The sequence below is a fragment of the Pelobates fuscus genome, chromosome 2 (genome assembly GCF_036172605.1).
Source record: "Pelobates fuscus isolate aPelFus1 chromosome 2, aPelFus1.pri, whole genome shotgun sequence".
Taxonomy (NCBI): Eukaryota; Metazoa; Chordata; class Amphibia; order Anura; family Pelobatidae; genus Pelobates; species Pelobates fuscus.
In genome coordinates, this window is record NC_086318.1 from 83442054 (window position 1) to 83469656 (window position 27603).

At 40.4% G+C, this 27603-nt stretch overlaps 1 protein-coding gene across 2 annotated transcripts in view; it reads left to right on the top strand.

Annotated features, from left to right (window-relative positions):
- The window catches only part of LOC134586651 (glypican-5-like), a 300389-nt gene that overhangs the window by 232266 nt on the left and 40520 nt on the right, over window positions 1-27603 (top strand). For both annotated transcript variants that reach the window (XM_063442343.1, XM_063442344.1), the window contains one exon: window positions 27133-27277. In XM_063442343.1, coding sequence (XP_063298413.1) covers window positions 27133-27277 — 145 coding nt within the window. The remainder of the gene's footprint in view (window positions 1-27132; window positions 27278-27603) is intronic.

The window sequence follows — 27603 nt, forward strand, 5'->3', positions numbered from 1 at the left end:
ACATTGGTACCTGTTGCACAGTGTCAGCTGAAAGTCAGAAAAAAATACTCCGTTATCAAGCTTAATTGTTACTTATTCCTATGTTCTGAAAGGCCCAAATCATGTTTTTAACAAGTGGTTAAATGAAAAATGTGCTCTTTGTTAACAAATGTGAAAATATTATTTAAGTTGATATATAAGAGTTTAAAGGTCCAATCCAACTCCCACCTCAATATTTCAAGAAATACTGAGATATTCCACTAACAGGGGCCTTCGCGCCTGGAATCTCATCATGGAACTTGTTTAATTGTTTTCTCACCTCCCTCCTCCATGTCTTTAGGTATCACTAGATCACCATATCATTTGCTGCTTACTGCAAACACAACACATGTATGGTGCCCCCACTGGCCTTCACACAACTCTAAACCCAAACTTCCCAGAATATTGTATCTCTGTATAGGTTGTGATGATCACACCCAATCATGGTGTACCCCTCAAATATTTCCCTTAAATATTGGTAACATGTCTCTCAAACACACCTGTGTAGTCCAAGGTAAGTGGCTACTGAGCTCTCAGGTACTTAATAAAGTAAGGCACACCTGACTAATATTTAGTCTGCACCTTCCTGACTTCCTGATCTGGTGACCAAGTCCTTTTTGTGGAATTTGCACAGATTACTACTACCAGAACACCATAACAGTCTTTCTATGATATGATTCTATGATAAGTAGAAGAAATGTGTTTATCACAGTGCATATAGCCCATGCAACAGTGACACAAGGTGAGAGTTGTGTGTTGTATTTTACTGGAAAAAAAAGGTGAATACACAAGAATGTAGTACCTGTTCAAACCTAGGTTGCTAGTTCCCAATGAAGCCAAATCAGTCTGTCATTGCTTGTTAGGTAGATGACATAAGTACTATTAATATACTTTCTAACACTGTAGGAACAAAGGGCCTGCCGTGGGGGTACACCAGTGATACAATATAAACACGCAGCATTCTAGTTGTGTATTATAGGGGTAGGCGTACATGCAGGGTTAATAGGTTGCCTTTTAAAGGTGACTTTATTGCCTGTTCTGGGGGAACCTGGCAAAAAAAAAATGACATGTTATGGGCCAAAAATGTGGATTACCTTGCCAAATTTGGTACTGCAAACAACTCTGAAGCTGCTGCATTTGTAATTTCCACACATTATATTTGTCTACCTTTAAATGATAGCTGAATTTTTGTACTTGAGTCAATAAGCCAGGAAACAAACAAACATATTTTATGCACCATATGTGCATGTGTATATTCAATATGTTTTGCATAAAAACACTTAAATAGATTTTTTTATTTTTTTATTAAAGCCCAAGGTATGAGTGATTTTTTGTGGCTTACACTTTCCTAGTGTCAAACTTGTGCACATGAACAAGTCACTATAGACACCCTAGACCAGTCCTCAGGTCCCTGTGTTATTACCATTAGCATCTTTCCTCCCTTTTCATTTACTTAATAAATTATTGTGATTCCACCTATTATCTCATTTATTTATATTTTATATTGGAAGGTGATTTTAAAGTGAAGACACTGCATTACATTTTTGTAGCCTGAACGTTTATGAAAAAGTGCATTGTTTTGCATAGAATTGAGCAGATAGGATGATATACAAGTGATTTACAGCTTGTGACATTAGACTAGTCACAATGATTTCTCAGGCAAGAAAACTATTCCAATCCTCCATGCCTGGCCATTGTTAGAGAGGGGTATTAATATCCTGGAGGAAACGCTATTTGCAGGGGCATTCTGTCACTATAAATTCACAAGCTCACTGATCTCCATTGAATGCGATTTGCTAAGTGCAGTGACTTTGAACAACATTCCACTGAGCATTTGTTAATGTATTATTTTATTCAAGTCTGAATGGGTTTACCATTTAATCACATGAAACTAGACACATTTGTAATTTATTTGCTATTTTTGAAATTTAAAACATATATTTTAAATATTAGTTCATATGAAACATTTAAACAGAAAAGTATCTGCTGTTTTTAGTAAGAAGAGCGGTCTCCGTGTCTTATGCATAAATTAATCATGTTTGACTTTACCACTGTGTTCTTTCCACTCTCAATGTACTTTATTACCGACTGCTGTCATAGCAAAAAAAAAAAATGTTTTAAATAATAAATAAATAAGTTAATAATATTGATAGGTCAAACAGATGATATATTTGTGCTATGAACTGTAGCTCCCAAGATGATCGGCCCAGTAAAGAGAATAGACATTTAACCCATACCTAAACTCCCCAATGAGTGGAATTGTTCTAGATGTCACAGTAGTTAACTGTGGTTAATTATGAATGTAGAGGCAATACTTTGTCACTACGAAGTCTGTCCACGTTGAAAACTCTAGATTTTACATCAAATAGCCAAATGCATGCAAATGTCCATCTGGGGAGGACCACCTAACAACTTAAATAGGGACACTATTGTCACCAAAACAACTTTAGCTTAATGAATCATTTTAGTTGTATAGATCATGGTCATGTAGGCTCACTGCTCAATTCCATGCCTCCCTGCATGTGAGTTACACATCCTTCCTAAACTCTTCCGGTAAAGTGACATCTAATGTTTACACTTCCTTTATTGCATAGTGTTCTGTCCTACAGACTTTATTTAGTATACTCGTGTTTTATTGTTTAGAATAACATGTTTGGTTCCTTTACTTACTCCAGTTGGTTATATTTAGAGCTCAGGCGCCATTTATTGTCCCTTTTTGGTATAGCTCTAGTTCTGCATATATTGTAAAGTCAGTATGTTTAAGTAAAGTTGATAGAAAGCACAGCATTATGGGCAGAACTTCTACAGGTAGTGTATCAGCCTCAATTTTGGGAAGATACAGTAAGCAGCAAGTCATGTTCTTCTCATCCCTAACCATCACCCCTTAGAGAGCTTAAAAAGTGAGTTCTTGTTATCCTATCCTGTATTATTGAGCCTTGTTTCTTTGTTGTATGCAGTACTGTACTGATTGATGTTTATTTCTACCAATTTGTAGTTTCACCTGGCTTGTTCTAATAAATTTGAGATCAAAGAAATATGGTATCTGAAGTTTATGGAGCAGGAAGGTTTAGCTCTCTGTCCTAGGGACAGTTTACATAGTCTGTTTTATTTAGAATCTCTTAGCTACTGCACAGTTAATAGCTTACTAGAACTTTCAAGAGACCTCTGTGTGTGTGGTTAAAGTTTAATTTACACAGCAGGAGACAAAAACGTCTAAATTAAGTTAACAGCCTGATTGAAAATGAAACCATTTTGTTTTCATACAGGCTGTGAGAGTCACAGCAAGTGGAGGTGAGGGTAAGGTTGAATAAACAGAAACAAAAGTGATTTAACTTCTAAATGGCAGAGAATTTAGCAGTGAGACTGCAGGGGCACGATCTATAAACAAAAAATCATTCCATTAAGCTAAAGTTGTTTTGGTTACTACAGTGTCACTTTAATTCTAATGAAGCTGTTATGGTGCCCTGAGTGTTCCTTTAAGGGGCATGTCAACTAGACACCATACATTATGAAGTTGCTATATTGCCCAGAGTGTTCCTTTGATGGGGCAAGGAAACAAGTCACCATATATTACAGTTTTTGCCTGATAGAATACCGTCTACTTTTCTATTTAATTTCGACCATTATTTAAAACGAAATACTTGACTACAAGATGTCAACGAGCAACAGAAATATGTTGTTATTTTTTATGATAACCATGAACTCTGTAGTTGACGTGTATCAAGGTATGCTAGATTACCGAGAAAGAATTGCTTGTGAGCATGGTTGGAGGAACCGCTGGGCTTGTGAACAGTCTATGACTAAAGGTAATCTCTCCAATGCTTCTTTCTTGCTATCTTTGTGCACTGTTGGTCCAGTCACCAGCTATGCTGTTCCAGCTGATGACAAGATTCTAATCTAATTCTATTTAATGAGATATCGGACCAGGCACATTTATCTTGTCAGCTTTCATAAACAACAATGCAAGCCATCAGCACAAACATTAACTGTCTAAACTGCATTCTTTTCAATTTATAACAAAGTCTTTATAGTCAATCATTTTTGTAAAGAATGGACAACGTATATTAATGATAAAGAATACTGTCACCAGCAGCTCAAACCTTAACCCCTACTGGCATTATGTGTCCATTCTATAACATTTACTAAATGGGTAATTTCAGTTACGATCATTGTAAAATATGTTCTTTTCCTGTAAACCTCATTGTCTTTGTTGGTATGTATTGGCCAATAGCTCATTAAACATCTGCAATTAAACAATGCAAAAGCCACGGACAAGAAGACTTGACGATAACATATTATAAAACCTATTTCAATGGCCTAGCCCCACCATTACCAGATACATTTAAATTTTTTTGTCAATGACTTTGATTGGCATGCTATTATGTCTAAATCATCCCAAGAGAAAGCAAGGACTAGACTTTCTGCATCCATGATAAACTAATCTTTCCAATGAATGATGATCTCAGGATGTTTGCTGAAATTATGACATTGAGGTTTTAGTTCTATCTGCCACACATCTGCATCGTGAGGTGGGTTTTTGACATGTTGCAAGGAATAACAAGTTTATAGTCTTCCTATAGTTATAGTGCCCCCCTCTATCACTACCTCCCCCCTATTGTATAATTCTTTCCCACAGGGTTTTGGATGATGCTGGATGTCCTCATACATAGCGTGAGTATGTTCTGCGTCATTTAGGTGACGAAAAGTCACCTAACGACTCAGAAGTCTACGAGAATGCCACTAGAGGTGGAGTTAATCCTCAAAGGTAATTATTGTAGTTTAATAAAAACGAGTTTAATAAAGTAGTTTAATAAAAACAATGAGTTGAAGTGGTCTGGGTGCTTACGGTGTCCCTTTAATTCAGATTTAAGCTCTTTATTCTAAACACACAGCCCAGGTTGTTATCAGCAGAGTGAACTACAGAATCCAAATTCTTCCTCCACAGAAAGAGGTATTTGAAGAGAGTTATAATAAAATTATACTACTGCTCTGACTAATTTGAATGATCTTTCTTTTGTTACATTATTTGGTCTTTTCATTTGAACTGGTATGTGTTTTCGGTGTACATGTAACCTTAAATGTTTTTTTAAAATCTCCTCCCGAACCTACCTATACTTTGCTAGAAAAACTATTTTCTCGGGGGGGCGGGGCCTGGCAGCCAAGATGGCCGGACCTGTACTCTAAGAGCTCCGGCACCAAATAACGAAGAAACGCGCATTCTAATCGAACAAACAAAGCCTATAGCACACAAGGCCCAGGGAATGAAAGGGCACTACTTACAGAGCAAAATGATACCAACCCCGAGCCGGAGCTCCACGGAGATACCTGTACCGGTCATGCGGCCTGAACAAAAATGGGGCCTGAAACCAGGGAGAGGCGGCCGACCTCCCGGCACGGAGCCCGCTCACAAGCATGGGAAAATCAAGACCCTGCTGCCCCCCCCTCTGGACCGGCGGGGGATATCCCGGTCCACGCTGGGGACGACCACCCCAGCAACACTGCCTGATCACCCATCAAAGTCTACAGCTAGACAGGACTTGCGAGACCCAAACAAAATGGCGACACAAAAAGGCCAGCAACAAGGCTCACACTGATTAAGCCTCCCAGCAGCACCATAGAGTTCTTTGAAACACTCTGCACTCACCTCTGGACGAAGCTCCGAAACCGAGTACAGTCCTTCCAGCAGGCGAGAAGAGAAGCGGTGGCCTGGATCCGACCGGCAGCCAAAAGACAAATGGGCAGACTTTCCCCACGAACCTCCAGAGAGGGACCCCAGGGGCAACGCCGGGAACCAATATGGCGGGAAACGAAACCAGGCTCCCTGGGTGCCAGCACACGCACCAACACGCATCAGGGCGAGACCCATAAGCATGCCCGACCTGAGCATTACCCGGCGGTTCCAGGAACTCTGGACCAGCGGAGAGCAACCTCACATTTCCCGACACAAACAGTTGACAGCGACGCTCACCAAGATGCAGCACAGACTCCCACTGGGGAGAGAAACGGGAGAAGGGCCCCTCCACGATCCACTGGAGAGAAAGGCTCACTGGGGCACCGAACCTGCCTACAACCACACAGGTCAATACACCGACCTACCCTGAGCTTTCCGACCCTGGGCATAGGCTGACCGACTGTTTGCATGGCAGAGCTGAATCACCTGGTGCACCATGGACTTACCGGCCTGCGGCTGCAGACGCCCGATCCTATGCAGATTGCATCACTAATGAGTATTTTGTTCTGCCGCATATGTCTAGGTTTATTTTGCCTTTGTTTTTTCGCCTCTATCATTTACTATCATCCAACAACTAATCGTTTGTTATAACCTATCTAGTTTCAATGCCGGCTCCTATAAGCACGCAGCTGAAGCACCTAATGCACAGCGGGCAGGTCCGCAAACGAGATACCCCATTAAAGCACAGCCTAGCCAAAAGTTTTCTGTTAAAATGTATGTTATGTTGCTGGGAAGCAGGGGGCATCCGGCAACCAAAACCTCCCGAGCTGTCCACACGAGGCACACAAGTTAAAATGGCCGCCGACATGACTTACACGACATGGGCCCACATTGAAGAGCGCATTGAAAATGCTTTCAAAATCCTGTGGTCTCGATTACGTGCTGCAATCAAGAGGCAACCGAAACGAGACTTACCTCCACAGACATCAGCAACACGGCCAGCACTGGCCAGCACACTCACAGTGCAGCCGGCTCAATGGAGGGGAGGAAAGAGGAAGACGGCGCCTCCACCCTGCAGACGCCACTCCAAGATCTGCTGCCATCCACCTAGACCTCAGCCCACACGGGGACACATACCCAGGCATTGCTCACAATCCCGGGTGCTCTATGCTCCTCGACAATGCCAGCTACAAGCAGGGGGGTCCCAGGATTCCATCCAAACCACGGGAAGCAAACGAACTGTCCTGGACTGTCTCAGAGCATGGGGCTGGTGGGGTGGCCTTGTAGAATCCCAGTACTTGATTGTACCTTGGGGTAGGCTGTATGGATCAGTGGGCATAGGATGATGACCCTCCTCAACAGGGCCCCACTCCCCACAGGCATCTAGACCAATATGGAGTAGTGCTCATGTCCCTGCACCCCCCATTTTCAGCAACTAATCGGTCAGAACAACAGGTTTAGTTTTAATTTTACCTTATTTTGTGCTCATAGTGTATTTTAATCTTGCACCAATCTGTGGCATTAATCTAGCACGTATCGCCTAGATGCTCCGCATGGGCACTGTGCCCTCCCTTAACATTTAACTACCACTTAGGCAGTCAAGCGAGTTATATCACCTCTTAGCCACTCAGCCAAGCAGGAGCACACTGGTGTAATCTTGTTCATATAATCCTGTGTAAGGTCTCTGAACAATGCCAACTACAAGACACACTATGATGCTTCCCATGTTTTCGTGTAACCTAGTTTATCTCCTCATAGTGTTTGAAGCTTGCTATTGTAATTCATGTTTGATCCTGTTTATACTTAAAAATTGTGCCTGATATGCATGTGTCCCGCATGTAAAGCGGGAGAAAAACCTGGGGATTCCCTTTGGGGCACCACAGGCCTGCCTGTTTCATTTTCATGCACTGCAAAAAAAAAAATAAAAAATGTATTAGTTATAAGCAGTTAGACAAGCTCAGGACAAATCATAATCTCATGTAAGATGTACTCCACCAAACTGTGCAGTACCCTCAAATGCCAGCAACTGTTTATACTATATCTTTATAATTGTAAGGGCTACTAGCTCAGGCACACCTAGCAATCTAGACACAAGCATCCCTGTCCAAACGTTCCCTTTCTTACCTGAGTTGCATATGTTATACTACAGCTTAACAGTCAAGAGATACCTGAGCGTGAATAATCATACCAAACTAAATATTAATTATAAAATTGTGCATGCATTAACATACCCCATTCTGTTATCAAATGTTTCTGAAAAAGCGTGAGGATTGCCTTTGGGGTACCTCATGCGTGTTGTTATCTCATTTGCACGACAAAAATAAAGAATAAAAAAAAAAGAAAAACTATTTTCTCAAACTAAAACAGTTTAAAGTATAACAAAAAGCTGTAAAGATTGGAAAAAAAGATTGGTCCACTGCCCAAGTTCAGAACAGTGGATTGCCATAGGAAACAAGGTCTCTCTCATTCCTTTACATGACCTGTTGTAGCCCCTGCTATCACCTACCACACGCAACCCTAGTGACCAACGGACTTTTCCTTCAACTATCATATTTGCAAACAGTTCTTTACAAATGTCATGATATGAGAAATTGGGATACAAAGTTCTTACACGTTGGTATCAGACACCTTGCAAACTCTCTATGCTCCCCTCACATCAAACTAAACTTGAAGGTCAAAGAGAGAAGTATTCTATGCCTATCCCCCCACCCCAAATTTCTTTCATTATCCCATCTTCCATGTTTCAACAGTCATTATAGACCTTTACATAGATTTCATTCCACAGTACCTCACTCTATATCACTATAGACTCTAGTCTAGAGCAATCTGATGTATTGAATTGAATTTTGATAGAATATGTTGAAGTGCAACTGACCCCCAACACATGTATGTTTATGTATTTCTTTTATAAATGAACAAGCTTTGAATTACAAGAACTTCTGCACTGACGTTTAGTAGGGAAAGTGCTCTTGTACACATGCAGTGAAATGGATGGATATCTTTCTTTGGCATCCATTAGCAGCAACTGGAGGTAACAGTTAATTAACACTATTAAAATGATTATACGTAGTAGCCTGCAGTGAAAGTGGGTTATTTACCGTTGGCAATGAGTAATCAACATTTGTAACTATCGAGTGCATGCTCACTTAACTCTAAGAAAAAAATAAAAGGATTAGCCACTTCAGTACATAGCTGTATAAAAACATGCAAACCCCAGAACTCGGCTTTTATGATGTCATGAGAGTTTGTTTCTGCTATAAGTTATCCAGTTTACTTGATGGGATGCATCTATAGCTTATGGTACAAGGACCCAAAGTTTATGTGTAAATCACAACTCAGGAGCAACATACATTTTAAATTGGGTACTTATAGTTAAGTGTTCTTGCATAGCTACCCAGGTGTTAAACATTCCTAGTGGGAGGTGATTTTAGGAGTATATAAGGGTAGTTGTCATTAGCTTGGCTAATAGAGCTTGGTTGCTTCATCTAAGTGTTGCTTCTAAGTGTGTGTGTGGTTGGAGATATTCTGGAGAGTTTTACAGAAGCTTCAACTGTCTAAGAGTTGTGCTAAGAGTTCTTTTTTACTGTTACAGGTAAGATTCATCTGTAGGAAAAGGTTACTGACTGCACAAGGTTTGATTTCCTGTTGGTAATTATAAGGCATTTGATTGGATTAGGTAGCTACTTGCTATTGATTGCTATTTAAATTAGCTATTGTTTGCTAATAAGCAGAGGCCTACCCAGGTGTTAAACATTCCTAGTGGGAGGTGATTTTAGGAGTATATAAGGGTAGTTGTCATTAGCTTGGCTAATAGAGCTTGGTTGCTTCATCTAAGTGTTGCTTCTAAGTGTGTGTGTGGTTGGAGATATTCTGGAGAGTTTTACAGAAGCTTCAACTGTCTAAGAGTTGTGCTAAGAGTTCTTTTTTACTGTTACAGGTAAGATTCATCTGTAGGAAAAGGTTACTGACTACACAAGGTTTGATTTCCTGTTGGTAATTCTAAGGCATTTGATTGGATTAGGTAGCTACTTGCTATTGATTGCTATTTAAATTAGCTATTGTTTGCTAATAAGCAGAGGCCTACCCAGGTGTTAAACATTCCTAGTGGGAGGTGATTTTAGGAGTATATAAGGGTAGTTGTCATTAGCTTGGCTAATAGAGCTTGGTTGCTTCATCTAAGTGTTGCTTCTAAGTGTGTGTGTGGTTGGAGATATTCTGGAGAGTTTTACAGAAGCTTCAACTGTCTAAGAGTTGTGCTAAGAGTTCTTTTTTACTGTTACAGGTAAGATTCATCTGTAGGAAAAGGTTACTGACTGCACAAGGTTTGATTTCCTGTTGGTAATTCTAAGGCATTTGATTGGATTAGGTAGCTACTTGCTATTGATTGCTATTTAAATTAGCTATTGTTTGCTAATAAGCAGAGGCCTACCCAGGTGTTAAACATTCCTAGTGGGAGGTGATTTTAGGAGTATATAAGGGTAGTTGTCATTAGCTTGGCTAATAGAGCTTGGTTGCTTCATCTAAGTGTTGCTTCTAAGTGTGTGTGTGGTTGGAGATATTCTGGAGAGTTTTACAGAAGCTTCAACTGTCTAAGAGTTGTGCTAAGAGTTCTTTTTTACTGTTACAGGTAAGATTCATCTGTAGGAAAAGGTTACTGACTGCACAAGGTTTGATTTCCTGTTGGTAATTCTAAGGCATTTGATTGGATTAGGTAGCTACTTGCTATTGATTGCTATTTAAATTAGCTATTGTTTGCTAATAAGCAGAGGCCTACCCAGGTGTTAAACATTCCTAGTGGGAGGTGATTTTAGGAGTATATAAGGGTAGTTGTCATTAGCTTGGCTAATAGAGCTTGGTTGCTTCATCTAAGTGTTGCTTCTAAGTGTGTGTGTGGTTGGAGATATTCTGGAGAGTTTTACAGAAGCTTCAACTGTCTAAGAGTTGTGCTAAGAGTTCTTTTTTACTGTTACAGGTAAGATTCATCTGTAGGAAAAGGTTACTGACTGCACAAGGTTTGATTTCCTGTTGGTAATTATAAGGCATTTGATTGGATTAGGTAGCTACTTGCTATTGATTGCTATTTAAATTAGCTATTGTTTGCTAATAAGCAGAGGCCTACCCAGGTGTTAAACATTCCTAGTGGGAGGTGATTTTAGGAGTATATAAGGGTAGTTGTCATTAGCTTGGCTAATAGAGCTTGGTTGCTTCATCTAAGTGTTGCTTCTAAGTGTGTGTGTGGTTGGAGATATTCTGGAGAGTTTTACAGAAGCTTCAACTGTCTAAGAGTTGTGCTAAGAGTTCTTTTTTACTGTTACAGGTAAGATTCATCTGTAGGAAAAGGTTACTGACTACACAAGGTTTGATTTCCTGTTGGTAATTCTAAGGCATTTGATTGGATTAGGTAGCTACTTGCTATTGATTGCTATTTAAATTAGCTATTGTTTGCTAATAAGCAGAGGCCTACCCAGGTGTTAAACATTCCTAGTGGGAGGTGATTTTAGGAGTATATAAGGGTAGTTGTCATTAGCTTGGCTAATAGAGCTTGGTTGCTTCATCTAAGTGTTGCTTCTAAGTGTGTGTGTGGTTGGAGATATTCTGGAGAGTTTTACAGAAGCTTCAACTGTCTAAGAGTTGTGCTAAGAGTTCTTTTTTACTGTTACAGGTAAGATTCATCTGTAGGAAAAGGTTACTGACTACACAAGGTTTGATTTCCTGTTGGTAATTCTAAGGCATTTGATTGGATTAGGTAGCTACTTGCTATTGATTGCTATTTAAATTAGCTATTGTTTGCTAATAAGCAGAGGCCTACCCAGGTGTTAAACATTCCTAGTGGGAGGTGATTTTAGGAGTATATAAGGGTAGTTGTCATTAGCTTGGCTAATAGAGCTTGGTTGCTTCATCTAAGTGTTGCTTCTAAGTGTGTGTGTGGTTGGAGATATTCTGGAGAGTTTTACAGAAGCTTCAACTGTCTAAGAGTTGTGCTAAGAGTTCTTTTTTACTGTTACAGGTAAGATTCATCTGTAGGAAAAGGTTACTGACTGCACAAGGTTTGATTTCCTGTTGGTAATTCTAAGGCATTTGATTGGATTAGGTAGCTACTTGCTATTGATTGCTATTTAAATTAGCTATTGTTTGCTAATAAGCAGAGGCCTACCCAGGTGTTAAACATTCCTAGTGGGAGGTGATTTTAGGAGTATATAAGGGTAGTTGTCATTAGCTTGGCTAATAGAGCTTGGTTGCTTCATCTAAGTGTTGCTTCTAAGTGTGTGTGTGGTTGGAGATATTCTGGAGAGTTTTACAGAAGCTTCAACTGTCTAAGAGTTGTGCTAAGAGTTCTTTTTTACTGTTACAGGTAAGATTCATCTGTAGGAAAAGGTTACTGACTGCACAAGGTTTGATTTCCTGTTGGTAATTCTAAGGCATTTGATTGGATTAGGTAGCTACTTGCTATTGATTGCTATTTAAATTAGCTATTGTTTGCTAATAAGCAGAGGCCTACCCAGGTGTTAAACATTCCTAGTGGGAGGTGATTTTAGGAGTATATAAGGGTAGTTGTCATTAGCTTGGCTAATAGAGCTTGGTTGCTTCATCTAAGTGTTGCTTCTAAGTGTGTGTGTGGTTGGAGATATTCTGGAGAGTTTTACAGAAGCTTCAACTGTCTAAGAGTTGTGCTAAGAGTTCTTTTTTACTGTTACAGGTAAGATTCATCTGTAGGAAAAGGTTACTGACTGCACAAGGTTTGATTTCCTGTTGGTAATTATAAGGCATTTGATTGGATTAGGTAGCTACTTGCTATTGATTGCTATTTAAATTAGCTATTGTTTGCTAATAAGCAGAGGCCTACCCAGGTGTTAAACATTCCTAGTGGGAGGTGATTTTAGGAGTATATAAGGGTAGTTGTCATTAGCTTGGCTAATAGAGCTTGGTTGCTTCATCTAAGTGTTGCTTCTAAGTGTGTGTGTGGTTGGAGATATTCTGGAGAGTTTTACAGAAGCTTAAACTGTCTAAGAGTTGTGCTAAGAGTTCTTTTTTACTGTTACAGGTAAGATTCATCTGTAGGAAAAGGTTACTGACTACACAAGGTTTGATTTCCTGTTGGTAATTCTAAGGCATTTGATTGGATTAGGTAGCTACTTGCTATTGATTGCTATTTAAATTAGCTATTGTTTGCTAATAAGCAGAGGCCTACCCAGGTGTTAAACATTCCTAGTGGGAGGTGATTTTAGGAGTATATAAGGGTAGTTGTCATTAGCTTGGCTAATAGAGCTTGGTTGCTTCATCTAAGTGTTGCTTCTAAGTGTGTGTGTGGTTGGAGATATTCTGGAGAGTTTTACAGAAGCTTCAACTGTCTAAGAGTTGTGCTAAGAGTTCTTTTTTACTGTTACAGGTAAGATTCATCTGTAGGAAAAGGTTACTGACTGCACAAGGTTTGATTTCCTGTTGGTAATTCTAAGGCATTTGATTGGATTAGGTAGCTACTTGCTATTGATTGCTATTTAAATTAGCTATTGTTTGCTAATAAGCAGAGGCCTACCCAGGTGTTAAACATTCCTAGTGGGAGGTGATTTTAGGAGTATATAAGGGTAGTTGTCATTAGCTTGGCTAATAGAGCTTGGTTGCTTCATCTAAGTGTTGCTTCTAAGTGTGTGTGTGGTTGGAGATATTCTGGAGAGTTTTACAGAAGCTTCAACTGTCTAAGAGTTGTGCTAAGAGTTCTTTTTTACTGTTACAGGTAAGATTCATCTGTAGGAAAAGGTTACTGACTGCACAAGGTTTGATTTCCTGTTGGTAATTCTAAGGCATTTGATTGGATTAGGTAGCTACTTGCTATTGATTGCTATTTAAATTAGCTATTGTTTGCTAATAAGCAGAGGCCTACCCAGGTGTTAAACATTCCTAGTGGGAGGTGATTTTAGGAGTATATAAGGGTAGTTGTCATTAGCTTGGCTAATAGAGCTTGGTTGCTTCATCTAAGTGTTGCTTCTAAGTGTGTGTGTGGTTGGAGATATTCTGGAGAGTTTTACAGAAGCTTCAACTGTCTCAGAGTTGTGCTAAGAGTTCTTTTTTACTGTTACAGGCAGTGGCGTACACATGACCCATGGGGCCCCGGTGCGAAAATTGATCCGTGGGCCCCCCCCCTCGCGCTTACTCTGCGCGGGCCGGGGCAGCAACACATGGCGGCGGGCACCTGGTCGCAGGGGTTGCGACCGCGGTATGTACGCCACTGCATGCAGATGCACACACACTTAAAGGACCACTACAGACACCCAGATCACATCAGCTCAATGAAGTGGTCTGGGTGTCAGGTCCCTCTAGTTTTAACCCTGCAGCTGAAAGCATAGCAGTTTCAGAGAAACTGTTATGTTTCACTGAGGGTTAATCCAGCCTCTAGTGGCTGTCTCACTGACAGCCGCTAGAGGCGCTTCCGCCATTTTAAGACACTGAACGTCCATAGGAAAGCATTGAGTAATGCTTTCCTATGGGCGGTTTGAATGCGTGCGCGGCTTTTGCCGTGCATGCGCATTCGGAGCTGAGAGGCGGAGGGATCCCCAGTGCCATGGGAGTCCGGCGCTGGAGAAAGGTAAGTGCTGAAGACACACACACACACACACTCTCACAAACAAATGCATACACACTAGCTAACAGACACACACATTTACTGACAAAGACACACTCAGCGGCAGACATACATACACACTCACTTACAAAACATACACTCTCACTGACAAACACACACTCACTAACAGACATCAAACAGACTCACTAACACACACACACACACAAACACACTCAGTAACAGACACACACAGTAACACACTCACTGACACTCACTAGCAGACACACACTCTAACACAAACACCAACACACACACTAACACACACACTAACACTCACTCACACTAACACTCACTCACACACACACACACACTAACACTCACACACACTCACACACACACACACACACTAACACACTCACACACACACACACACACTAACACTTACACACACTTACACTTACACGTTTTTTTTATTTAATCCCCCCAGCCTCCTTACCTTTTGGAGTGCTGAGGGGATTCCCTGGGGTCCAGTGGTGCTGCTGGGCTCCTGGGGGGGCCGGTCACCCGGCGGGCTGGCTGGTCCTGCGGGCGCGCGAGGGAGCACTCTCCCCTGATTGCTTCCTCTTCAGCTCCCTCGCGCGTCGCGTACTGATACCGGCGCCGGAAGATGACATCATCCGGCTCCGGTATCAGTGCGGTGCGCGAGGGAGCTGAAGAGGAAGCACTCAGGGGAGAGTGCTCCCTCGCGCACCAGCCGGCCGCCGGGTGTAAGCAGGGCCAGCCTCGGGGGGCCCGGAGGTGGCCGGCTCCTGGGCCCCCCAGGAGAAGAGGCTGGCCCAGAGCGTACATACCGGGTCGCAGGGGCGGCCGGGCCCCCTGGTGGGCCGGGCCCGGTCGCAGCCGCGACCCCTGCGACCCTGGTATGTACGCCACTGGTTACAGGTAAGATTCATCTGTAGGAAAAGGTTACTGACTGCACAAGGTTTGATTTCCTGTTGGTAATTATAAGGCATTTGATTGGATTAGGTAGCTACTTGCTATTGATTGCTATTTAAATTAGCTATTGTTTGCTAATAAGCAGAGGCCTACCCAGGTGTTAAACATTCCTAGTGGGAGGTGATTTTAGGAGTATATAAGGGTAGTTGTCATTAGCTTGGCTAATAGAGCTTGGTTGCTTCATCTAAGTGTTGCTTCTAAGTGTGTGTGTGGTTGGAGATATTCTGGAGAGTGTTGCTTCTAAGTGTGTGTGTGGTTGGAGATATTCTGGAGAGTGTTGCTTCTAAGTGTGTGTGTGGTTGGAGATATTCTGGAGATAACGTGGAGGTAATCCGAGGTATTCAGGAGGATAAATAAAAAGTTAAGGTTTGTTTGATTTAAATTATTCACCTCATTGGAATGGACTTAGTTCAGTGTAATAGTTGCTTTGCATTTGTTTCACGTTCCACTTTTTGGAGGTTTGGTTGTTGTCTAATCTGTAGACAGTTCTCTATTTTGCGGCAGGAGATTGTATTTTTGAAGTCTGAGATTTGTAAATTATCTGGTAAACAAACTCAGGCTGGAACTGCTGCAAAGCCACTGCCGCAGAGACATACTAGGAATGGCAGATGGATTACTGTAGGATCTGGTAGACTTGGAGTTGTGGATAAAAGGCATATTGCACAGTCTATTGCTCTACATAATCCATTTTCTGCACTTTCAGAGTGTAGTGGTGTCGTGGAGAGAGGCACTGAGGCTAGTGGTGTTGTGCAGAGAGGCACTGAGGCTAGTGGTGTTGTGCAGAGAGGCACTGAGGCTAGTGGTGTTGTGCAGAGAGGCACTGAGGCTAGTGGTGTTGTGCAGAGAGGCACTGAGGCTAGTGGTGTTGTGCAGAGAGGCACTGAGGCTAGTGGTGTTGTGCAGAGAGGCACTGAGGCTAGTGGTGTTGTGCAGAGAGGCACTGAGGCTAGTGGTGTTGTGCAGAGAGGCACTGAGGCTAGTGGTGTTGTGCAGAGAGGCACTGAGGCTAGTGGTGTTGTGCAGAGAGGCACTGAGGCTAGTGGTGTTGTGCAGAGAGGCACTGAGGCTAGTGGTGTTGTGCAGAGAGGCACTGAGGCTAGTGGTGTTGTGCAGAGAGGCACTGGGGCTAGTGGTGTTGTGCAGAGAGGCACTGAGGCTAGTGGTGTTGTGAAGAGAGGCACTGAGGCTAGTGGTGTTGTGAAGAGAGGCACTGAGGCTAGTGGTGTTGTGCAGAGAGGCACTGAGGCTAGTGGTGTTGTGCAGAGAGGCTTGGTGAGGCCTAATAGAAAGCAGTTGTTGGTGGGGGATTCCATCATAAGAGGTGTGGAGATGGACAATGGTGGTCTTGTGAGGTGTCTTCCCGGAGCTACTGCTCACAGAGACAGGAGACGTATCGGTAATATTGTTAAGCAAGCAAAGCAGGAAGGGGAATTGGATGTACTTGTCCATTTAGGGACAAATGACTTGGCTTGCAATGAGGTTTCAGAGGTTAAGGAAGTTTTTAGTGTTTTTGCCAATGATATACGGCAGGTTGCTTCCACATTGTCATTCTCTGAAGTTCTGCCTGTGCATAACACTCAAAATGACAGGCGGATGCGTATTAGGGACTTTAACTTGTGGCTTGGTGAATGGTGTCGGGAGCAAGGATTTGGCTTTATTGCTCATGGTAGCTCTGTTTGGAATGGAAATAAACTGTACAAAAAAGAATGTTTGCATCTTTCTCAAAAGGGAACAAATGTTCTCAGTGAGCAGTTCAGAGGTTTTGCTAGGATGTATTTAAACTAGGAGGGGGGGGCAAAAGGGTGATAAAACATTAATCCAATTGTCCCCCAAAACAAGGACAGAAGGTGCCTGTAGCAAGTGTGTTAAAAAATGATAAGCTTAGAGTCATGTCTACAAATGCTCGCAGTTTAGGGAATAAGATCCATGAACTTGTGGCAATAATGGCAACTGATAGTGTAGATTTAGTCGCTGTTACTGAGACATGGTATAATGAGAAAAATGACTGGGACATAGCAATACCAGGGTACTCTTTATATAGAAAAGACAGGGAAGGCAAGAAAGGGGGAGGGGTGGCCCTGTATGTAAAGAATAGCATAAAATCTAGCCTAATAAAGGTTAGTGAGGCGAACATAGTCAGTTTGGGTTACGTTAGAATTTGGTAATCACACAGTAACTCGTGTAGGTGTGATTTATAGGCCCCCAGGACAAATTGAAGAGTTAGATAATCTACTAGTTGAAGAAATAGCTAAAATGACAATGAAGGGGGAAGTTATCATCATGGGTGACTTTAATATTCCTGATATAAATTGGAAAACAAAAATAGCTACTTGTGCCAGGAGCACACATATTCTAAACTCCCTACTGGGATTGTCTCTAAAACAAGTCGTTGAGGAGCCAACTCGTAAAGAGGCCATACTAGATTTAGTGTTAACAAATGGAGATTTGGTATCAGATATTACTGTAGGTGAAAGTTTAGGATCCAGTGATCATCAGTCAGTGTGGTTTAATATAAGAACAGTGACTGAGTCACACCACACAAAAACAAAAGTTTTAGACTTTAGAAAAACAGACTTTTCCAAAATTAGAATATGTGTAAAGGAGTCATTATCAGACTGGAGCAATTTAAATGGAGTCCAAAAGAAATGGGATTATTTAAAAGTTGCACTACTGAAGGCAACAGAAAATTGCATTAGGCTTGTCAGTAAAAGCAAAAAAATCAAGAAACCACTGTGGTACTCCACAGATGTAGCCAAAATAGTAAAAAACAAAAAGTTAGCATTTAGTAATTATAAAAAAACCCAGAGTGAGGAAGACAGAATGACCTATAAGATTAGGCAGAAAGAGGCTAAGCAAGTTATAAGAGCTTCCAAATCACACACAGAAGAGAAAATAGCACAGTCAGTAAAAAAGGGGGACAAAACCTTTTTTAGATACATAAATGAGAAAAGAAAAGTAAAACAAGGATTAGTTAGATTAAAAACAAAAAAAGGAAGGTATGTAGATGAGGATAAAGGTCTAGCTGACTGCCTCAATAAATATTTTTGTTCGGTATTTACAGATGAAAATGAAGGAAAGGGACCTCAGTTAAGAAAAAGGATAAATGAGTCATTTATTACACGTGAGTTTACAGAGGAAGAGGTTCTATTTGAACTGTCAAAAGTAAAGACAAATAAGTCAATGGGACCTGATGGAATACACCCAAAGCTATTAACCCCTTAAGGACACATGACGTGTGTGACATGTCATGATTCCCTTTTATTCCAGAAGTTTGGTCCTAAAGGGGTTAAAAGAGCTTAGTGGTGTACTAGCAAAACCATTAACAGATTTATTTAACCAATCATTGATAACAGGAGTAGTCCCAGAAGATTGGAAGTTAGCGAATGTTGTGCCCATTCACAAGAAAGGTAATAGGGAGGAGTCGGGCAACTATAGGCCAGTAAGCCTAACTTCAGTAGTGGGGAAAGTGATGGAAACCATGTTAAAGGATAGGATTGTTGAACATCTAAAAACACATGGATTTCAAGATCAGAGACAACATGGGTTTACTTCAGGGAGATCATGCCAAACTAATCTTATTGATTTTTTTGATTGGGTAACTAAAATTATAGATCAGGGTGGTGCAGTAGACATTGCTTACCTCGATTTCAGTAAGGCTTTTGACACTGTTGCACATAGAAGGCTTATCAACAAACTACAATCTTTGAGTTTGGATTCCAATATTGTTGAATGGGTAAGGCAGTGGCTGAGTGACAGGCAACAGAGGGTTGTAGTCAATGGAGTATATTCGAAGCTTGGGCTTGTCACCAGTGGGGTACCTCAGGGATCTGTACTTGGACCCATTCTCTTTAATATTTTTATTAGTGATATTGCAGAAGGTCTTGATGGTAAGGTGTGTCTTTTTGCGGATGATACTAAGATATGTAACAGGGTTGATGTTCCAGGAGGGATAAGCCAAATGGAAAATGATTTAGGTAGACTAGAAAAATGGTCAGAGTTGTGGCAACTGACATTTAATGTGGATAAGTGCAAGATAATGCATCTTGGACGTAAAAACCCAAGGGCAGAGTACAGAATATTTGATAGAGTCCTAACCTCAACATCTGAGGAAAGGGATTTAGGGGTGATTATTTCTGATGACTTAAAGGTAGGCAGACAATGTAATAGAGCAGCAGGAAATGCTAGCAGAATGCTTGGTTGTATAGGGAGAGGTATTAGCAGTAGAAAGAGGGAAGTGCTCATGCCATTGTATAGAACACTGGTGAGACCTCACTTGGAGTACTGTACACAGTACTGGAGACCCTATCTTCAGAAGGATATTGATACCTTAGAGAGAGTTCAAAGAAGGGCTACTAAACTGGTTCATGGATTGCAGGATACAACTTACCAGGAAAGGTTAAAGGATCTTAACATGTATAGCATGGAGGAAAGACGAGACAGGGGGGATATGATAGAAACATTTAAATACATAAAGGGAATCAACACAGTAAAGGAGGAGACTATATTTAAAAGAAGAAAAACTACCACAACAAGAGGACATAGTCTTAAATTAGAGGGACAAAGGTTTAAAAATAATATCAGGAAGTATTACTTTACTGAGAGGGTAGTGGATGCATGGAATAGCCTTCCAGCTGAAGTGGTAGAGGTTAACACAGTAAAGGAGTTTAAGCATGCGTGGGATAGGCATAAGGCTATCCTAACTATAAGATAAGGCCAGGGACTAATGAACGTATTTAGAAAACTGGGCAGACTAGATGGGCCGAATGGTTCTTATCTGCCGTCACATTCTATGTTTCTATGTTTCTATGTTTCTATAAGACCACTTAATGTTATCTCACATATATATTATTCTTATTCTTATTATAGCCAAATTTGCCACCCTAACTCCTCCCACAGTTTTTACACTACAAATACAGAAATATACCGAAACGTGCGGATTGTTGCAGATCGGATTGCTATTACTTTGTGGAACGTTTCACCGAATGGTTCATGGAATATCGTCGTTCTTGTGGCGAAATTGGTCCCATAGGAATGAATGGCAAAATGTTCAAAACTAGAGTGGGAGCTGGCAAAATCAGGACATGATTTCTAAACTGCCACCACTCCCTCATTTTCAAGCCCACCTACACAAATCTTATATCAAAACGTTCAGCTATCCCTGCTGCCACTAAACATGTCCTCGGCTAAGCCATAGTCCTGATAGTTTTCACAATATGACCATTTGTTTGCAACTCACGCCGTCCATTAACATTCATTGAAACTTCACTCTAGCCAGCTCAAACTTGAAGGGCAATTTCTAAACTGCGACTGTGCCTTCATTTCTAATATTTCAGAGACATCAAATGTAGGTCTGGATCTTGTGATTCTCACAATATAAAATTCTTCACTGTAGGATTTATAGTTTTTAAAATACGACCGTTTGAAGATGTCAACCACCAAAATACTCTGACCTGTGCCAGGCTGGAGCAGCAAGTGATGTCATAGACAGGGCCTTTTGTACACCTGCTAATGTTTTTATAAATGTATGTTTTAATGTAACAGTGAAGCACTTTGGGCAACAACGTTGCAATTAAATGTGCTATATAAATAAATAACAGTTACTCCGCCCACTCCAGTTGTAGACTACTGGTGGAGGCAAGAACACTTCACACAATTTCCCCAGAAATTTTAGCTTTTCTAGTTAAATATGTATTCATTCGCCCTCGGTTAAAGGTTGTGTGAGACTACAATGTATTGCTTTTCTAAGATGTCAGTAGAGAAACGCAAGTTATTTGTAGAACATATAAAATGTTTGTTTTAAACGTTTCAGTCAAAATACTCTTTCTCAATTTTTAAAAGGATTCATCACTTTTGTCGTAGTTTTGGCAGCTAAATATAAAATATATGGCTGTATCTGGCAATAAGACAACATGCAGAAAGCATTTCCATTTACTACTTAAAAACAGACATCTATCCAGAATGATGGGGATCTGGGTGCTCCCAGTATTAGGGAATGTCCCAGAGCAGTGGTGTGGTCTGAAGCATTAAAAATGCATGCTCCTGAAGGAGGTGCTCAATGGGTGACAATGGAGTCACATCCATTATATCTCAATTACCTGTCAAGTTATCTTTGGACCCCCAGGGGCTCATGGAAACACAAGTGCTACTTTTCCCCCACCACTGATTGCTATTTTAGAATGGGATCAGTATATGTCAGAGTATGGAATGCACCCCTGCCTACCTATTCAAGCACCCTTAGATTCCCTGACATTTTTTGCACCAGGCTTTCATCTACAAAGGTGGAAAGAACTAGGCATATCCTACATCTCCGATTTATTAGCAAGTTACACAGTCATGCCCTAGTCTGCATTAGCGACCAGATAAACTCAGGGATTCTAACTAAACCTCCTAAGGATCCAGTGACTACAGAAACGTATAATGAGAGTGACCACGTGTTCAGCATAGTTATACGGTGAGTGTTATTTAGCAGGGATAAGCTGTAGAATGAAAACCCTGTATTTTATGCTTCATCATCTGCATGCTGGAAAAGAATGGGTTTCTATAAAATAAAGTAAACTTTCACCCTCCACCTTTACAACATTCAGTAAATTTAAATAACCATTTATTTTTCGATTTTTTTAACATTGTTTTGTTGGCAGAAGAACAAAGGGTTTATTATGCCATGTAAGTTCAGAGAGAAGATCGTTCTTCTCTGTGCTGTCCAAGGGTTAATCCCCAAATACATGGCAATTGAGCCATTAAATGAAGAAAGTAGAGTATTCAGTTCAAGCTCAGCAGTTTTAAAGGCCAGGAGCAGTGAGACTCTGAATTAGACGTGACAGACTTATTCTGTAACAAACAGTTGCCATAAAACATAAATACAAAAAACAAGGCTTAGATTTCTTAGGAGTCTTCCTTTGTGGACGACACCATCCCCATATCTCTTTTTCTGTGCAGTTATTGTGCCGCATCGAAGCTGTCGGTTTCATACATATGAGACATTTGATGCTGAGATAAAACGATCAGTAACACGATAGTGAAACGCAAATAATTATTTCAGGAGCACGGTGGAGAATTAACACTCAGTGGAGCGAAACAGACGCTCTTCCTCCTGTAAATGAAAAAGGTAATTGTTGCACTGGTGCCGAAGGTTGGGCTTGGCCTTGTGTTCACAGGCAATTTAAAGCGAGGTTACAGGTTATAGAATGTGAGGAGATATGGAGCTTGTCGGAATGGTGCCCTTCAAGAGGTGGTGGACTGCGACCAGCTGGAAACTTGGCTTGTAAGATGCTGCTTTCCAATATTACAAGGGCTGGGGGCATATACACTCTAGCCAATCATTCATTATTTAGCTACAAGCTTCTGTCACTAGCCACTAATCTGACCTTTTAGTTGATTATGTCTTCACATGACAATGGCTCCAAGCAAACCTAACTATGATCCAACTGCACAGAGAGAATTATTGAGCATAATTCACCTGCAGCCATGTTGAGACCAATGATTGATATAAATATTATGTTTGTTATATATTCTCTGTAATCCATAGCTTTTCTAACTGATGATATAATATATAATCCAAGGAAAAGGAAGGCAAGGAGCCCATGAATTTCATATATGGAGCAAACAGACCGGTTGCTGCGTTGTCCTGTCATTTTGGTTTCAATGTATCCATGATGACATTTTGTAGAAACAATCCAAGGACGTTTGTCCACATTAAAGCTCTTTGTGAGAACGCTTAAGGCTTAGCAGAGTAGGAAAAGGACCTTCAGCCAAACCTGGACAATATTCCCCCGCATGACTTTATCTTTATATAAGAGCATCATAATGAGTTTTTAATTAATAATGTTGTTTTTTTATTTTTATTTTTTTATATTACTATAGAATTTGTGCAATTGCCATTCTAGTTTACTCCTCTTACAGATGTCATGTTATAGGTACAGATCTCATATCTGGTTTTATATAAATCATGTTTTGTTAAATTTTTTTTTACAGTTATTGACAGACATTTATGTACAGAAATAGTTTGCACTGAATAACCCGTTTTGCTCACAAATGGAAAATCAAGACTTCTTATCTAAATATAAACAATATGCAACATTTACACGTATGGTCTAACCATGTACATAAGCCCCATGCAGTAGTTTTAATCTACCCATTAAGGTCCCCCCATGTGCCTCTAAGAGTTTGAAAGGGAAGTTTAAAGGGACTCTCCAGGGAAGAGATTTTACTTACCTGGTTCCAGCGCCGGGAGCCTTGTGAAGCCGCGCCCCCTATTTCGTCAAAATGACAAAATAGGCGGGCGCGAGCAGGGAGCAATCAGACGCTTCCATTTGGAAGTGTCATTGCTCCCTTGTGCGCATGCGCGGCTGCGAGCTGAGCTGAGTGACAGCTCAGCTCGCGGTCTTTGCCCGCCCACCTCCTCCGCTGATAGGCTGGAGAGAGAAGGCACGCACACAGTGCCTTCTCTCTCCTGAACACGTCAGACGTATTTTAATACGTCTGACGTGTACAGGGCCTTTTTAGGGCCCTGCGTGATAGGAAGTCCCTCTAGTGGCCGTCTGAGTGACGGCCACTGGAGGTATTCCTATCAATCAATGTAAACACTGTATTTTCTCTGAAAATACAGTGTTTACATTAGATTGCCTACAGGGAGCTATAGATAATACCTGAACGACTACATTAAGCTGTAGTTGTTCAGGTGACTATAGTGTCCCTTTAACTTTGCACTTACCAGGGTTTGCTTAAATATGTACTTCTGTCTACCTCCCAACTTCAGCATCCTGTGAAGTGGGAGGCTGATGAGAGGATTAAAAGGGGATTGATTAAAAATTTGCATCATTGGCTTTGGGCAAAGGGGGTGAACCCACCCGGAAAAGGGACAAGTAGAATAGATATGTCAGCCTGCCAAACACTGACCATGCACGGAGCACCGTTTCAGTTCTCTCTGTGGGATCCTAATTCCCTAAGCATAGCGCAAGGTCATCTAATGATGCGCTCAAACTATGCTTGCTGGTGGCAACTCCCTGGTGTCCACAAAGGCAGGTCACCAGGGAATAAAGTCAGGACAGTGGGACAGGATCTAAAACGGGGCATTTTTATGTTTATCAAGGTAAAACCACACATTCCTCTGGCACATAAATCACAATTACATTTCTTAGTTAATGCTATTGATTACTTTAAAATGTAAAATAATATATAAATGATTGTCTGAAATAATACAGCGACAACTTTGTCCCATATTTTGTGATAAGTATGACATTGTGAATACAGAGTCACCTAGAATTCATTTTGTTTCTTTCTCTGTTTTTTTTTTTTCATATGGGTGGCCCTTGTGATACTCCCAGTTCCCCAGCTTGGTGTTGGCTGAGATGATGCTGTAATGTGCATTGTTTGAGCATAATAATTCTCTGTTGTGTTTATGAAAAGCTTTCTCGCTTGTGTTGCGTGACCTAACCTCTGAGTAATCACTACCCAAATTGGACAGTTCTTGATGAAGAAAAATCGACTTTTTATGTCAAGTTCTGTAGATAAGCAAAAAAAAAATCATTGTGGGTTAACTTGAAAGACAATGTGCAGCTTTTTATCACTAGGAAAGATTAGAGAGCAATATTAACATGGAATTATTTGTCACATACAAAGGATAAATTGAGCTTCAGATATGAAGTTAATTTTTTTTTTATCTGCCGTGCGAAACCAACATACAATGCACGTCATTTGTCTGACGCAAAAATCACAGGATCTGCATCCTGTATGATGCAACAAGCTAGAGGTCGATGACTTTTTATTTTTACAAAATATTTCAAATGATGGCCATGTGGGATTTTTTTGACAAGGATATAATGGAAAATGCTTAATTCGTCCCATAATCCATTTGCAGAACCAGCCCTCTTTTTGCCGTTTCCCATGGCTTGTCTAAGCAATGGCTGTTATTGTTTGTGGTCACTATCTAATTCTTGCTGCTGACATAAACTTTTCAAACAACTAAAAGAAAAGAAAAAACAGCGATATGAAATTTTAATTACATTTGAAAAAAAGATATTCAAGTATTTTTTACCAAGATCAATTTTAGTCCATTTATGGAGATGAATGTATGGGCTCTGGACTTCGGCCAAACGTACTGCATTTAAAATGCGACAGCATGCTTAGTTAATAGATTTACCCACATTTCCTGAGCACTAACACATTTCCAGAGACGGTATCAAAGTAGAAATATGTTTGCCTGCAAACTTTGCAGTGCTAATAAATTCATATAGATTATTGACACTATGAAGCAAATAATCTATTTTAGTGACTGTTTACTAACTACGCATATTTTCATAATGCAGTACAATTTTAATCGACAAATTAAGTAAAAAAAAGTGAATTTAAATACTGTCTTGTATTCACAGTATTAATCAAATGCTTTTTACCTATTATTAAAATGATATCATTATATATTATTATTATAGGTTCTTTAAATGCCAGAAAATATCCCCCTAATCCCTAGCCACTATATCCTCTCCCAAAGTTAACCTTATATGATGATCCAAATTCTAATAAATATTCGAGAGGGAAGGTGATCACATAGCCAAAAATACATAAAAAAAAAAAACCTTGTGAACAAATTATTTCATAATTACGTGCATCTTCGATTATCTTTGTTTTCCAACCATAAAACATAGCCAAAACACTACTTCATAACCTGCTACATGCTAAAAAAAAAAAAAAAAAGTCATAGGCTACCACCTGATTGCAAAAATATAATGCTCAAAAGTAAAACAATGTTGCAATACAAATAAAAAATAAAATTCATGCCCTTCAACCAATTGTCTGGAACCCTACACAAAGAACGCTCTTCAAGTTGCAGGGACTCATTATAATGCTCTGTGTGCTGGGATTGGTTAGTTAGCCAACCAGCGGCAGTGCACTACCACAAAACTTGTATAGTAAATTCATTTTATTATATAGATTACCCCTGTTACTGGGTAATTATTTGAGCACTGTTCATTATTAGTTTTTTTTGTTTGTGTTTTTTTTTTTTTATTAACAAGTGGCCGGTTATAACTTTTTTTTGGTCATGTTTTTTATGGCTGAAGAGAGACGATAGGAATAATGAAGAATGCTGAATTTTTTTTTTAAAGATTTTTAAATATAAAATACGTTCTTTTCCATTTTTTTTTTCATTTACTAATGCTTCGTAGAGTGAAGGGGGTAGTTAGAGTTAATATTAGGGATTGTTGGTTAAGGATTTGGGGATTCCGAGCCGCTAGGACCAAACTGTTTCATGTGACCAGAGTACTGGGCATCCCCTGGTTCTGTTCCTCTTAGGGCAAGAGCATTGGGTATCCTCTGTCCCACTCTTACAGTACTCTCCACTGTTCATGTTCTAAAGGAAGGGGTAGAGGGTATGCATCACTGTGTAGGCCTTAGACCAAGCATCCTCTACTTAAAAGTGAAGTCCAAAAGTCCACGACTGCATCCTACCTGAATACTTGGAAAGGGAGTGGTGGTAGTGATTTTTACACGAGAGTGGATAAGATAAACTATCTGTTGGATGCAAGACGCTTGGGAATCTTTGGCCATGTAAATATCTTTAGTCATGTCATCCTCTTGTCCTCTATAGAGGTGGAGGTGAGAAGTTCACTCTTTTAAGGCAGTGGTTCTTGGGTAACATCTACACATAGCAGTACAAACGCCAATGGAATGGGCTGCCCTTGTCCTGGAATCACATAGCTTTATTGGGTTTCTGTAATGCAGATGTTTTAAGAATCAACCAATCTGCTTGTTTTATAAACATTTTTCTAAACGTGTTATAATGTTAATAGTATGGTTCCCAAATCACGTGGATGTTGACATGCATAAAAAGCTGCAGGTGAAGGTCCATTTCTGTGTTCAAATATTTAAAAAATACACTCTGTTTGTGACCTTACAGATAGGAAATGAAAAGCGGATCAGGCCAGAAAGATGGCGGATTGGAGAGGGCAGTGGAGGGGGTGAGAGACCGGAAGACTCAGACCCCAGTGGAGAGTGCGATGATGAAGATGGATGTCAAGGTTCTGGTGAGAAAGAATTCACAGGTAAAAAGTGGACGCTGACGGTTATTCAATTGTTCTATCAATATGTCAATATGCTGATGGACTATGTAGAATTATTTAAGAAAGACACTGTTACATTGACGTAGATCAAGAAAAGTAAACGTTGCCTAAATCGTACAGAAAGCCACTGGTTATTTTTTAGTTTTAAGGTGTGGGGAGTGCAATGTTAAGTAGTACAAACAGTGATCCATAGTTTAAGTGGGTAACACTGCTACACAATCAGACTTTTCCTCTAACTACAGTACAATGTGAGACTAAGGACATATTTGTACCAAACATGAATTACAGGTTAGTGAATATATTTATTT